Source organism: Ahaetulla prasina, chromosome 6, assembly GCF_028640845.1.
Source record: "Ahaetulla prasina isolate Xishuangbanna chromosome 6, ASM2864084v1, whole genome shotgun sequence".
Lineage (NCBI taxonomy): Eukaryota > Metazoa > Chordata > Lepidosauria > Squamata > Colubridae > Ahaetulla > Ahaetulla prasina.
In genome coordinates this window covers 111,603,763-111,619,618 of record NC_080544.1, presented here as the reverse complement: position 1 = coordinate 111,619,618, position 15,856 = coordinate 111,603,763, and the positions used below count along the sequence as shown (strand labels likewise).

The 15,856-nt window shown below is 46.8% G+C and overlaps 1 protein-coding gene across 5 annotated transcripts in view; it reads right to left on the bottom strand.

Annotated features, from left to right (window-relative positions):
- The window catches only part of RUBCN (rubicon autophagy regulator), an 83,909-nt gene that overhangs the window by 29,867 nt on the left and 38,186 nt on the right, over positions 1–15,856 (bottom strand). For all 5 annotated transcript variants that reach the window (XM_058187803.1, XM_058187801.1, XM_058187802.1 and 2 more), the window contains 5 exons: positions 8,572–8,667; positions 7,353–7,468; positions 4,864–5,065; positions 2,703–2,804; positions 1,747–1,821 (listed from right to left, as the gene is read on the bottom strand). In XM_058187803.1, the coding sequence (XP_058043786.1) occupies positions 1,747–1,821; positions 2,703–2,804; positions 4,864–5,065; positions 7,353–7,468; positions 8,572–8,667 (591 nt within the window). The remainder of the gene's footprint in view (positions 1–1,746; positions 1,822–2,702; positions 2,805–4,863; positions 5,066–7,352; positions 7,469–8,571; positions 8,668–15,856) is intronic.

Below are 15,856 nucleotides of genomic sequence, written 5' to 3'. Positions count from 1 at the left end.
GGTTTAAACGTCTGATGACTCTACCAGGGAAGTCCTCAACTCAACAGAGATATTTCCAGATCTGCCAATTCAAATCCTCAGCCAAGCAGGGGACAAGGGGACCAACTTCCTTCTTCTCACCCTTCCGATCCATCTACTCCTAGTGAGAAAAGGGTCGTATGTGCCTACCAGTCAACCTTGGCAACTTGAAGATGGACTTCAGCTCCCAGAATTCCCCAGCCAGCCATGTCTGTTTTTTTCCCCATCTTAATCTCCTAAAGTGGAGAGATTGCAGAGGAAGGGATTACAAGAGAGTAAGCTATGCTGGCTGGGGAACTCTGAGAGTTGACATCCACACATCTTCCAGGTTGCCAAGGTTGAGAAACACTGGCATAGACTTTATCAGTTCTGGACCAGGAATTCTGCTCACATATTTCCAGAGGCAACAGAGCAAGTGAATTCTGGATTCAGAAGGACCTTAACAGAGGCAAACCAGGAAGGCAAATTTGTTATCCATATCTTGCGTAATGTATTTTAAGGAGACTGTGGACACTGGGCAATGCCAATCTCGATCCTAACCTACATTTGTAAAAGCAATAGAAGCAATATAGAAGAAGACACAATGTTTGCATAGAAATGTGCAACTACAGGCCTACAGAAGTGTTCAAATGTCAAGGGGACATACGTCAGCTTGCATTAATATCCTTGTGATTCCATGCAACTGGTTGGAAACAGTGGGTTGTGGTCCGCCAGCAGCCTGCGGAGCTGAGGGCTCTGTGTCGGAGGCAGAGATGGTGCCAGGGCCATGTGGGAGTGATGCGCGGACTCCAGAGCCTCTAGAGGCAGACAGCAGAGAGGCAGAGGAACAGGAGGAGCCTGTTCCTGGTGCACACATGCAAAGAGCTGCCAGAAGGCAAGAGCAGCTAAAGCAAAAAGGACGACTCAGGAGTAAGGCTAGGAGATGACTGGCCCCTCCCATAAGGCTTAAAAGAGCAGCAATGGCTCTTAGGCTCTTTGTAGGAAAGCAATATTGCTACAATTGTTTGTTGGTGTCTCCTGTTTCTAAACTTTGTGGAGTTCATGCCAAGAAAACTCTTTGGCAGGGTGCCAAAGAAGACAAAGGTTTGTGATAAGGCCGAAGGACTTTTTCTGAAAGACTTTGTTTTGGAATTAATTTGGACTAAGCTGAGAATGAAATAATTCTCAGCTGTTCTAATAAAATATGTTTGTTTAGGGCTGATTGTGTCTGGTAATAACTACTTGGGCCTGGGTCACAACACAGTGACTTGGGATTGAACTCCAGAGATTAAATCAGGTCAGTCAGGTGTTTAGCTTTAAGACATCTGAAAGCTGCCAGGTGGGACAGATAATTTCCTGACCCTTCCAAAAAATGACCTAATGTCAGGATGCAGGAACAACTGCAATCATTCGTTTGAGCTTCTCATTCCCTAGCTGCCAGTCAGCCGTGGACTATGGGGGTGGGGGAAGCAGCCGGGGTGTGTGTGGGAATCTAACTATTCATCAGGGACTAGCAAGGGGAAGGAACTGGATATGGAAAGTTAACTGGGAATGTTTGGCTTGGGAACTTCAGTTCTGGCTTTGCTGTAATGTAAACCACTTGGCTTTTAGTAAAGCATACCCTTTGCTACAATTGGAGTCGAGGGTCTTTCCTGCCTAAAGGACCAAATCGAGGCAGGACTGACACCTAATATATTTTGCCATATCTGATAGGGACTTACCAAGGGTTCAGGAGGGGAAAGTCATTACCTGAAAACAACGAGGCCATCGAGACGGAGAGGTCACTGTTCGACATATGAATCAGGTTGGATCCTTCGTTTCCATCTGCAGGACATGGCGGTGACAGAAGAGTGAATGGAAGGACCAGTTGCAATACAGCTAGTCCTCGATTTATGCCCATAAAGGAGCCGGCCCATTAGTAAGTTTTTTTGTTTTTTATTCAAAAAGTTTTACAAAAAAAAATCCCCCCACTTCCCCCCCAACCCCCCTCCCTTCACTAATACCCTCCCCCCTCCCCCCTGACTTCCCGGAACAAGCACAAGGTATAGTTAAAAATAAAACAAACATATGCTAAGAAAATTTTTCCCCAAAACTATTATACCAATTTTCCCTCTCTAGCTCTGACTTCCTCCTAACATAACCAAAATCCTTCCAAAAAAAAAAAATTAACAATTAACAGTAATAAAATATATAAATCAATAGAACAAATTAATCCTAAAGTATTTAAAACCAGCTAAAGCATAAAAATCCAATCCAATTCAGAGAATATCTCCCTTATAGCTTCTATAACCATATAATTTTTCCCCCAGGTCTTTCTTACATAAGATCTTTCGAGAATATTCTATTTAAAATTCAGTGCAACACATTATAAAATTTCAATACAGAAAATTACAATATCTATTCAACTTTAGTCCTTCCTCGTCAAAATCCAGTATAGATCCAAATATCTAGAAGTCTTGACGGTATAAAGTGAGTTACCACATGACCAGTCCCGTTTTTACCTTTTTTTTTTTTGCAACGTTTGTAAAGCGAACATTGCAGTCGTAAAGCAAACCCACTTTTTGTTACGGGTTGTTTTTGCTGAAAATTGTTAATAAATGCTGGTTTTTGTAACTTCGAACGGTCACTAAATGAATGGCCATACGTCGAGGACTACCTATAAGGGAAGGGTAGCTCAGGGCTCATTCTGATGGAGGTCATCCTACCTCGGATCTCGTACTCATCCACCTCTTCCGCAGATCCCGAGTCGGAGGGGCAGGTTGAGTCTTGGGAGCTGAAATACGATCCACTGTCTGTTGCTTTCAGACCTGCAAGAGAGAGGAAGCTTCAACTAGCTGGTGCTCCACTACTGTTCTCACCCAGTGTTCACCAGCGTCTACGTGTCGTGTCCCACTCCTCCGCTGACGGCCGGGTCAGGGAAATCCAAATCAGGCGTGCCTCTGCAGCTCTGCCAAAGTCCTAGCAAAGTCCTCAAGGCAGGCAGGAGACCAGCAAGAGACTTCAGCAAGATATGTTTAGACTTTGCCTGACTCAGAGAATGCCAGAAAGCAGATCCTTTATATAGGCCATGGGGTGTGGCTCCATGACTCAGCACTTATCCAGGCCTGCCCCTCCCTTCCTTCTGACGCCGCCGCCTATCAATTCTTCTGAAGCGAGGGTCACTCCAGTCTGCAGCTGTTGGTAATTGACCTCCCTCAGGCTCACATGCTGTGGAGGAGGGGGAGGGGTCTAGTTGCTCCGTTTGCCTGGGCATGGAGCCAGAGCTGGGGGCTGGAGGTATTTCCTCCTCTTCAGCCTGTCTGGGCATGGAGCCAGGGCTGGAGGTACTTCTTCCTCCTCAGCCTGTCTGGGCATGGAGCCAGGGCTGGGGCCGGGAGGCATACTAGGACATTCCTCAGCGTTCGGAAGCAGATAAGAAGGCCCCGGCTGCGGTGAAAGCAGGCAAGACACAACACTACGTCTGCCTTTCTCTGAGAGCCGGCTTATTGTTTTCCTTTGCTCTCCTCTCCTTTCCTCTCTATGCATACGCGCATCTGGGATGGGACCCCTTTGTTCCTTCTCCTCACTCAGCTCAGGCCCTGAAGACAGCTGCCTCTCCACCTGGAGAAGGACAAAAGACCCCAGTTCTGCCTCTGTCTGTCATATTGCCTCCGATCAATGCTTAAGAAAGAATGACCCTGACTCCATTTGATTATAGAAATCAGTAACTTTTACTAAGCACGTCAGATTGCAATAGAAGCAAAGCTGAAACTGGAAATAGATATGGCTTACAGATACTTTCCCCCTTTTCAGCCCTCCTCCCTCCAAAGGTCAAACAGTTCTAGTCCATTGTCCTTCTCCTCTTTGGCCATGTGGTACTACTTTACTTCCAATGTTATTCCTCTGTCAATTTTCTGGTTGGAATCTCTGGCATGCAGTCAGGACTTACCTCGGGAGCACCGGCTTCCCTGGCTCAGCTCCAGGAGCCAGAGGCAGGCCAGGTGGAGGAGATAACGAGGCCTCCGTCCCCTGACTCTTCCCCCCCTCCAGGCCACGCCTTCAGACCCAGCTGATGGCAATCAGGCCTGGCTGGACCCTAGGTTTCGTAGGCAGGAGAGGAGGGAACAACAGAAGCAGGGGGGGGGCAGGCCTAGGAAGTGCTGAGTCATGGAGCCATACCCCACAGGATATAAAACCAGCGAGGGCTGCTGTGTCTCTTCGTAGCAGGCAAATCAACTGCTTAACTAGAGCTGAAGTACTGTTTGTTCCTGGGTGACTCATCGGCATCAAGGGAGATAACAGAGTCACTTGGCAGACACTCGCTAGTTTGCTGCCAGAGCTGATAGTGCTGGCTAATTAAGCCATCGCTCGGACGGAGGCGAGGGGGACAGAACACTTTCTTGGTTTTTCTTTGAATTCTTTGAAAAATTGCAGACTACAGGAACCCTTTGCATTGTCCAGGGGACCCTGAGGACACAGACAAGCCTCCAAGTGGCCTCAAAGACTCTCTAAAAGGATGCAAATGACCAGCTTTGTCTGCAAGGAAGATAAACTCTCCCATTCCCCACCATCCGGTCAGAGCTGAAGAAGCTACTTGGATGAGAAGCGAAACGACTTCAAAGAAAAAAACAAGAAAGTCCAGCTGGCTCCTGAAAAATAAGCACCTTTGGGACTTTATCTTTTTTTACTCTTTACATTAAGTCAATGCCACTGAGTTGAAGTTCACACAGGTCTTAAAATTTGTTAAGGCTGAGAAAAACCGGGCAAGACGCTTCAGAACTCGACCCCCCCAAACCTAGTTTCGGAGACAGCCTGAGCTCTCTCCGACGGCTTCAGCTCTTTTGGGATCTCAACGGAGCAACCTTCTAAAGGATAGGAAGCACTCACTGTCAGAGCCCACATCCTGGCACGCCGGGTGGAGGTAGCGGGTTCGAATTTGTTGCCGGCGGAGACGGATCTTCTGCTTGAGGTCTTGAATCACCTTGTCACTCTCTTCCTCCTCCTCTTCCATCTGACGGTTCATCATGTTGCATTTCATCAGCTCGATGGCGGCAATGAGGGACTCGGAGATGCTGAAGTGGGCGTTTTCCTGGGATGAAGGGAGAGGAGCTGTCACACAGTTTGCGAAGTCAAGAATGAAAGGATAGGATAGGATGGGATGGGATGGGATGGGATGGGATGGGATGGGATGGGATGGGATAGAATAAAATTAAAATAGAATAGAAATAGAATAGAACGGAACGGAACGGAACGGAACAGAATAGAATTAAAATAGAAGAGAATAGGAATAGGAATAGGAATAGGAATAGGAATAGGAATAGGAATAGGAATAGGAATAGGAATGGAATGGAATGGAATGGAATGGAATAGAATGGAATGGAATGGAATAGAATAGAATAGAATAGGAATATTTTATTGACCAAGTGTGGTTGGACACACAAGGAATTTGTCTTCAGTGCATAAGCTCTCATTGTACATAAAAGCTATAAATGATAAATCATGTTCATCAGGATTTTATTTGTTCATGCCCAATAGACAGAATCTTGCCGGACTAAACCTTTTCTTCTCTTACTGTAATAGCGAATAGAATAGAATAACAGAGTTGGAAGGGATCTAGGAGATCTTCTAGTCCAACCCCCTGATCAGGCAGGAGTCCTTATTCCATCCCGGATAAATGGAACGGACCTTGGAGGTCATCTAGTCCAACCCGCTGTTCAATCAGGAGACGCTATACCATTTCAGACAAATGGTTGTCCAATCTCTTCTTAAAAACTTCCAGTGTTGGTGAATTCACAACTTCTGGAGGCAAGTCGTTCCACTGGTTCTTCCTGTCAGGAAATTCCTCCTTAGTTCTAAGTTGCTTCTGTCCTGGATTAGTTTCCATCCATTGTTTCTTGTCTTGCCATCAGGTGCTTTGGAGAATAGTTTGACTCCCTCTTCTTTGTGGCAACTCCTGGAACACTGTTATCATGTATAAGGGGTATACCCTGCCTGGGAGATTCTAGGCATGACTATCCCAATCACATGAAGTGTTAATGCCCTTTTATAATCTGTTGATAAGGCCGCACTTGGATTATTGTGTCCAGTTTTGGTTGGCACAATATAAAAAAGACAGGACTCTAGAACAGAGGTCTTCAAACTTGGCAGCTTTAAGACTTGTGAACTTCAACTCCAGAATGAGAAGTCTTAAAATCTTAAAGCTGCTCTAGAAAATGTGCAGAGAAGAGCAACAAAGATGATGAGGAGCCTGCAGGCTAAAACATACGAAGAACAGTTGCAGGAATTGGGTGAATTCTAGTCCAGTGAAGTGATATGATAGCAGTGTTCCAATATCTCAGGGGTTGCCACAAAGAAGAGGGAGTCAAACTATTCTCCAAAGCACCTGAGGGTAGAACAAGAAGCAATGGGTGGAAACTGATCAAGGAGAGAAGCAAACTAAAACTAAAGAGGAATTTCCTTATGGTGAGGGCAATCAACCAACGGAATAACTTGCTTTCAGAAATTGTGGATGCTCCATCACAGGAGGTTTTTAAGAAGAAACTGGAAAGCCACCAGTGGGTTGGACAGAAGACCTCCAAGGTCCCTTCCAACTCTGTTATTTCATCTCCCTGCTCAGAATCGCCTCGAACTGCGAGAAAGGTGGCCTATAAATTTAGTAATAAATAGTATTTTAAAGTTGCTAAGGTTGAGAGATTTATGGTAACAAATAAGATTGCCCCGATACTATTAAATGTTTATATCCCTCCCACAGGTACAAAATTCTGTGGTTTATCAGTCACAGCTTTTAAAAACAAGGCAAGACAATTTTGACCAGGGGTCTCCAACCTTGGTCCCTTTAAGACTTGTGGACTTCAACTCCCAGAATTCCCTGGCCAGCATGGCTGACCGGGGAATTCTGGGAATTGAACTCCACAAGCCTTAAAGTTGCCAAGGATGAAAAATACTGTAATCCATTACACGTGCTGGCTGGGGAATTCTGGGACTTGAAGTCCATCCATTCTTAAAGTCATTGAAATTGAGAACTGCTGCTTAAAATTTTAAAAAAGGACTATACTCCTACACTAAAACAAGAATTGAGCCCCCTCTGTTAAAACAGTGGCAAAAAAAAAAATGACGGCTGTGTGCAATGAATTGTCATGCAAATACAATTCGATTCTGTAAAGGTGTCAAGACCTTTGACACAAGCATGTATTAAATTATGACATTCCTACAATATCTTCCAACGTGAGTCATTATGGTGCCCTCCGCCTCAGAGTCTTTTGTAAAAAAAAAATCCTGAGAGGAAAAAAAAAAAAGTAAGGGATCTGACACTCCTTTTCATGGTTCCCACCGATTTACTGATCGACGTCTCTGTCTCAGGATTTGTTCAGTCCTACCTTCTCCAGGTCTTCACAGCTGCCAAAATCTTGTTCTGACAGGTAGCTGATCAGGGATTGGCCTTCTGTAGGTCTCCGGAACATCCCTTCGGCCGGATGCAGATACTGGCCGATGTCTGGCATTGGGGGGGGGGGGGGAAAGAAAGTTGCTTTCAAAACAAATGAAGGTGACAGTATGAGTTCCAGGATAACACAATATAATATACAAATAGGATGAAGACTATTGCTTAACACAATGTAAGCCGCCCTGAGTCTTCGGAGAAGGGCGGGATATAAATGCAAATAAAAAAACAACAACACACTGCTGATAATATCTATCTGTATCTATGCTTGTCTATATCTAACTGCCTGCCTGTCTGTCTGCGTCTGTCTATCTGTTTGGATGGATGGACGGATGGACGGACGGACGCATAGACAGGAGAGAGAGAGAGAGAGAGATGGATAGATGCATGGATGGATGGGTAGAAAGAAAAAATAGACAGACAGAGAGATGAGAGAGAGAGAGAGATGGATAGAGGAATGGATGGATAGATAGATAGATAGATAGATAGATAGATAGATAGATAGATAGATAGATAGATAGATAGATAGGAGAGAGATGGATAGATGAATGGGTGGATAGATATGGATATAGATGTGAGATGGATAGATGGATGGATGAATGAGTGGAAAGACAGACAGACAGGCAGATAGAAATAGGAGAGAGATGGATACATGAATGGGTGGATAGATAGAGATAGATAGATAGATAGATAGATAGATAGATAGATAGATAGATAGATAGATAGATAGATAGATGACAGAGAGATGGATGGATGGATGAATGAGTGGATAGACAGAGAGAGACAAGGAGACACAGAGAGAGAGAGAGATGAGAGAGATGGATGGATGAATCAGTGGATAGATAAGACGGAGATAGAGATATATGAGAGAGAGAGAGAATAGATGAATGGGTGGATAGATAGATGGGTAGACAGAGAGATAAAAATAGTTACAACTTTGAATGGTGGCTAAATGAAGGGTCTTAAATTGAGGATTGCTTGTACATATAATTGTTCTGGGCTTGAAACCGAGCAGGCCTGAACTCCTGTCTGGTGGGTTCCAGAATCTGATCCATTGGACTCAGGGTAGCAGCTGGCGGGAAAAGTATTCCGTGGCGACCTCTCCCACCTTTTGAGCGGACTTCAAAGACAAACGCGGTCGATGGAAAGAGGCTCACCGTATTCGACGTCGACCGACCTAGGTGTGCTTCCATCCTTGCTCTGCATCGAACAGGCCAGGCTGCCCTTGTACTGCGAAATGTCTCCATTGGACTCTGGGCACAAGAGGTGAGAGAAAAAAGGCCATCAAATGCCATGAACCGCATGGGGGGAGCAGCCGAGAAGAACTGAGTGGGACGGAGGGAGGGAGGAAAGGTGGAACGGATCGGTATCAAACCGGAAGGAGAGAACACAACAAATGTTGGGTGAACGGAGGCTCACAAGACGCAAACAGCAGATGCATTACAAGGTGTTGGGAGTGGGGGGGAGGGGGGCATTGTTTTTCAGAAAGAAGAATGGAAAAGTTCCAAAAGAACTTTTTTGCAGGGTTTTCGGTGCTTTCTGAGCCTGGTGTCAGGGTTCCAAAAGTAACACCCCCAATGAAATCAAAGTGCGATTCCTCAAAGCTAACTTTTATGAGAGGTGTCATGTTGGCACATCTGTGGAAAACCCGAATCTGAGAGCTTCCGGGTTTTCCTCACCCAAAAGAAAGTCCAAGACCTCGCCCACTTCTCCCACATGTCCACCACTGCTCCAATCAGTTCCTTCAGGTACAGAAGACAACCTCCGGCTTTCTTCTCTGCACAGCTGTCGGACACCATGGCCTTGAACTTCTCTGCAAAGTTTTGTTATGGCTAATTCTACTCCACTCGTGCAATCCCCCCCTCCCAACTTCCCACGGTAGGATTGTGGCGGGCCTGGATCCTGAAGGCACCAAGGTAGTATGGCCTGACTCCTGGTTGCTTTCGGAAGACATTTCATGACCCAACTAGATAACGTCATCAGTGCTACAAAGGAGGGCTGTTTGAGGAGAGGCGGAGGATTATGTGGTCCTTGATGTTCTCTGAACTTGATTGTTTTCTTGAAGACCTTTCCTGACCCAACTAGGTAACGTCATCTGTGCTAGAAGGGAGTGGGTGTGCAGAATGGAGGAGGAGAATGGGAGATGGTGGTGATGGTATAGCAGTAGCAGTGATGGTAGTGGAAGAGGAAGAGGAGGAGGAGTATCTTTGAGCTTGTTTGTTTTCTTGTAGACGTTTCATGACCCAACTAGGTTACATCATCAGTGCCAGAAAGCAGTAGGGTTCCCCTCCCCCCTCTATTTACATACTAGCGGCTAAAGATTGGATGATAATGGCCTAAACTAGATAATGGGTAAGATAACAAGCCAGGGTTCCACAAAACCAGCCTTAACTCTTACTTTTACACTCAACATACAGCCCAATTCTGCTTTTGACTTCAAGAGAGAGAATATGAAGCACCTGCGGCCTAAAGGAACCATAATAATAATAATAATAATAATAATAATAATATTTTTATTTATAGACCGCCCTTCTCCCAAAGGACTCAGGGCGATGTACAGCCACAAATAAAATACAGAAAGAAAACAACAATACAAAACTAAAAACAACCCTTAAAAAACCTATTTAATTTGGCTACTTATAGATAAAAATATTCCCTCTAAAATTTATTAAAAAATTTAAAACCCATAAATCAATTTAATAATATAAAATTTAAGCGAGTCCAGCAAGACGAAATAAGTAGGTTTTAAGTTCGCGGCGGAAGGTCCTAAGGTCAGGTATTTGTCAGAGACCAGGGGGAAGCTCGTTCCATAGGGTAGGAGCCCCCACAGAGAAGGCCCTCCCCCTGGGGGCCGCCAGCCGACATTGCTTGGCTGACGGCACCCTGAGGAGCCCCTCTCTGTGAGAGCGCACCGGTCGTTGGGAGATAGACGTTGGCAGTAGACGGTCCCATAGGTATCCCGGTCCTAAGCCATGGAGCGCTTTAAAGGTAGTAACTAACACCTTGAAGCGCACCCGGAAGACAACAGGCAGCCAGTGCAATCTGCGCAGGATGGGTGTTACATGGGAGCTCCGAACTGCTCCCTCAATAACACGCGCAGCCGCATTCTGGACTAGCTGGAATCTCCGGGTGCTCTTCAAGGGGAGCCCCATGTAGAGAGCATTGCAATAGTCCAGACGAGAGGTAACGAGAGCATGAGTGACCGTGCATAGGGCATCCCGGTCCAGGAAGGGGCGCAACTGGCGGATCAGGCGAACCTGATAGAAAGCTCTCCTGGAGACGGCTGTCAAATGGTCTTCGAAAGACAGCCGCCCATCCAGGAGCACGCCCAAGTTGCGTACCCTTTCCATCGGGGCCAATGACTCGCCCTCAACAGACAGCCGCGGCTGCAGCTGACTGTACCGGGGTGCCGGCATCCACAGCCACTCCGTCTTGGAGGGATTAAGTTTGAGCCTGTTCCTCCCCATCCAGACCCGTACGGCCTCCAGACACCGGGACAGCACTTCAACAGCTTCGCTGGGGTGGCCTGGGGTGGAAAAGTACAGCTGCGTGTCATCAGCGTACAGTTGGTACATGTGGATTTCAGCATGAGAAGGAGACATCCATGCGCAACTGCTGGACTTTGCCAGATCTGAAGGGGGTGGCTGAGCCACTGTTTTGAATCCACTTTCCAGAAACGGATATTTAAATTTGTCCCAACGTAGCCATACAACTTATTTGTTGTTGTTATTGTCAAGAGGCATAAATGGAACCCAGACAGCAATGTACCTAAGGGAGCTGTTGTGTCTGCGCCCCCCCGAGCTGGGCCTCCTGCCAGAAAGTGATTTGGAAAGTGAGGGGGAAGGGCCGTCAGGGCCGGCTTCCCTGGCTCAGCTCCAGGAGCCAGAAGCAGGCCGGGTGGAGGAGATAATGAGGCCTCTGTCCCCTGACTCTTTCCCCCCCCAGGCCACGCCTCCAGACCCAGCTGATGGCAATCAGGCCTGGCTGGACCCTAGGTTTCGTAGGCAGGAGAGGCGGGAACAACAGAAGCAGGGGTGGGCAGGCCTAGGAAGTGCTGAGTCATGGAGCCACACCCCACAGGATATAAAGGCAGCCAGAGCTGCTGTGCCTCTTCGTAGCAGGCAAATCAACTGAGTAACTAAGAGCTGAAGTACTGTTTGTTCCTGGGTGACTCATCGGCGTCGAGGGAGATAACAGAGACACTTGGCAGACGCTCGCTATTTTGCTGCCAGAGCTGATAGTGCCGGCTAATTAAGCCATCACTCGGACGGAGGCGAAGGAGGACAGAACAGGAGCACACTTTCTAGGGTTGGTGGAAATGGGTTACTCACAGAAAAGTAGCTATAGTATCTCTTTTCCTGGTCCATATCAGCATGAAAACATATCAGTGTATTAAACCAGGGGTCTTCAAACCTTTGCAACTTTAAGACTTGCGGACTTCAACTCCCAGAATTCCTCAGTCACTCATGCTTTTTTTCCCCCTCTTGCCCCTTATAAAGTGGAGAGATTGCAGAGGAAGGGATTACAAGAGAGTAAGCTATGCTAGCTGGGGAGCTCTGGGAGTCGAAGTCCGCAAGTTTTAAAGTTGCCAAGGTTGGAGATCCCTTTATTAAACCATCAGCCACACATGGAAGCATCTTTTTGAACCTGTGGTTTTGTCATGGCTGAATGCAGGAATGGAGAAAACTGGGAATATATTGGAATTTGTTTTTCCTCTGATATCGCCAATATTCTTTCTCCATCTCTTTTTTCCCTCAAGAGTGATTTAATTTAATTTACTTTTATCATTTTTACAAATAACTCAAGATGGCGAACATATCCAACACACCTTCCTCCTCCTATTTTCCCCTCAACAGCAGCCCTGTCAGGTGGGCTGGGCTGACAGAGAATGACTGGCCCAAAGTCACTCGGCTGCCTAGAATTCAACATCTCCTAGTAACTGTCCCAAAGTCATCCAATTGGCTTTCATGTCTAAGACGGGACTAGAATTCACAGTCTCCTGGTGATTGGCCCAAAGTCATCCAATTGGCTTTCATGCCTAAGGCAGGGCTAGAATTCATCCTCTCCTGGCAATTGGCCCAAAGTCACCCAACTGGCTTTCATTTCTGAGGTGGGACTAGAACTCTCAGTCTCCTGGTGATTGGCCCAAAGTCATCCAATTGGCTTTCATGCCTAAGGCAGGGCTAGAATTCATCCTCTCCTGGCAATTGGCCCAAAGTCACCCAACTGGCTTTCATTTCTGAGGTGGGACTAGAACTCTCAATCTCCTGGTGATTGGCCCAAAATCACCCAGCCAGCTTTTGTGTCTGAGGTGGAACTAGAACTCTCAGCCTCCTGGTGATTGGCCCAAAGTCAACCAGTCAGCTTTTGTGTCTGAGGTGGAACTAGAACTCTCAGTCTCCTGGTGATTGGCCCAAAGTCACCCAGCCAGCTTTTGTGTCTGAGGTGGAACTAGAACTCTCAGTCTCCTGGTGATTGGCCCAATGTCAACCAGTCAGCTGTCATGCCTGAGGTGGAACTAGAACTCTGAGTCTCCTAGTGATTGGCCAAAGTTACCCAGCCAGCTTTCGTGCCTGAGGTGGAACTAGAACTCTCAGTCTCCTGGTGATTGGCCCAAAATCACCCAGCCAGCTGTCATGCCTGAGGTGGAACTAGAACTCTCTGTCTCCTGGTGATTGGCCCAAAGTCAACTAGTCAGCTTTTGTGTCTGAGGTGGAACTAGAACTCTCAGTCTCCTGGTGATTGGCCCAAAGTCACCCAGCCAGCTTTTGTGCCCAAAGTCACCCAGCCAGCTTTCATAGCTAAGGTGGAACTAGAACTCCTCATCTCCTAGTGATTGGCCCAAAGTCACCCAGCCAGCTTTTGTGTCTGAGGTGGAACTAGAACTCTCAGTCTCCTGGTGATTGGCCCAAAGTCACCCAGTCAGCTGTCATGCCTGAGGTGGAACTAGAACTCTCAGTCTCCTGGTGATTGGCCCAAAGTCACCCAGCCAGCTTTTGTGTCTGAGGTGGAACTAGAACTCTCAGTCTCCTGGTGATTGGCCCAAAGTCACCCAGTCAGCTGTCATGCCTGAGGTGGAACTAGAACTCTCAGTCTCCTGGTGATTGGCCCAAAGTCACCCAGTCAGCTGTCATGCCTGAGGTGGAACTAGAACTCTCAGTCTCCAGGTGATTGGCCCAAAGTCACCCAGTCAGATTTTGTGCCCAAAGTCACCCAGCCAGCTTTTGTGTCTGAGGTGGAACTAGAACTCTCAGTCTCCTGGTGATTGGCCCAAAGTCACCCAGCCAGCTTTTGTGTCTGAGGTGGAACTAGAACTCTCAGTCTCCTGGTGATTGGCCCAAAGTCACCCAGTCAGCTGTCATGCCTGAGGTGGAACTAGAACTCTCAGTCTCCTGGTGATTGGCCCAAAGTCACCCAGCCAGCTTTTGTGCCTGAGGTGGAACTAGAAATCTCAGTCTCCTGGTGATTGGCCCAAAGTCACCCAGTCAGCTGTCATGCCTGAGGTGGAACTAGAACTCTCAGTCTCCAGGTGATTGGCCCAAAGTCAACCAGTCAGCTTTCGTGCCTGAGGTGGAACTAGAACTCTCAGTCTCCTGGTGATTGGCCCAAAGTCACCCAGTCAGATTTCAGGCCTAAGGCGGGACTAGAATTGTGACTCCTACTCTCTAGACTGGTGGCTTAACCACTAAACCAAACTGGCCATCGCACCAAAGCTTTGGAAGATGATGCCATCTCACATGTAGCCGAAGATAAACGTAGCTTGCAAGCTTTTTTTCCCCCACACTGACCTCGTTCTGAATTTTTTTTTATTTTTTATTTTTTTCTCACGAGGCTGTTCTGAAGCTTTGAAGGGCCTAGACGCAATTCTTCCCTTTTCCGAAATCCGTGGCGATTCCAGAGAACACAAGAACTCAGTCAAAAAAGAGGAACCAACTTCTTCCCTGGTCCAACACTTTAAAGTCACAGGACATGATATTGACTTTAAAAAGACCAGAACTATCGCCAAAACTGAACACTTTAACAACAGAATAATCAGAGAAGCCATTGAGATAGAAAAACGCCCACACAGCATGAACAAACGAGATGACACCTCCCGCCTACCAGCCATTTGGAAACCCGCCCTTATTGACAAACGAGTCCCTAACACGAGGAATGACACCAGACCCACACTCACGAGGTCCACACAGGATGTCACCACCACACATCCACCCAGAAAGCAGACCCAAACCCACACTGATCATGAAGCACGACCAAGGACCAGAAGCCAGACCGCAGCTGCAACATTAGCCATTTCAAACCCCTCCAATCCATACATGCAGCAGACTGACACCCACTATGAAGATGTAGCACCACCACAAAGCCAAACAACAGCTATGCAGCTCACCAGCTCAAATCCCCCTGCAACACAGACTAAATTGAGCACAACCAAGCCCCCACCCAAACAGGACACATCCCCAGCCAATCAGAGCACAAAAAAACCTCCATCCAATCAGAGCACAGCCAAGCTCCCACCCAATCAGTTCAAACCCCCACTAGCAGTTAAAAAGGAAGAAACATCTGCGATCACACATTGCTCCCAGAAGCACGAAGCTGAAGCCTGAAGATGACGAATGAGACTTCGTCGAAACGTTGCCAAGACATTTCCAATTTTACACGGGAGAAAACCCGAACAACCAAAGACCTACATACTAACACCCGTGAAAACCTCAGAAAACAAATATATATATATATATATAATATAATTAACACAGTGTAAGCCGCCCTGAGTCTTCGGAGAAGGGCGGGATATAAATTCAAATAAAATAAATCAAATAAATCAAATAAATAAATAAATTCTGGAATAAGGCAGATTTGGAAATCTTTATTCCAGGTTTACATCAATGTTTCTCAACTGTGGCAGCTTGAAGATAGGCGGACTTCGACTCCCAGAATTCCCCAGCCAGCTATGCTGGCTGGGGGATTCTGGGAGTCGAAGTCCACCTATCTTCAAGCTGTCGAAAGTTGATAAAACCCTAGTTTACAAGCTTAAACTGAACATGGGTTTAGCCTCCATTCAGCCCGTGTGCCCCAGGTGTTGGTGTTTTACATAGTTGGTACTCTTACTCGCTTCAAAATAATGCTGGTGCGTAAGGTGAAATGATAAGTGATAACGATGACAGGAAAAGGCATGCCGAGAACAAACAACGGCGTCGTCCCCCCCAGGCGATGCTGGCTTACAACTGCTATTCTCAGCAAACCTGGATGTAAGCCAGCAAAGGCTGAGGGCGCCAGGTTGCGGGTCCTTCCGATACAGAAAAGGCCGTAATAAAAGGATAGAGGATAAGGGAGGTGAAGGAGACGTGGAGTTGGGGGAGGGGGCAGCTCTCAGTTAAAAATTTCAGTCCATGCTTGGCCACCATTTCAGGGGACTGATCCCCTCACCCATGGACAGTTTGCTAACGA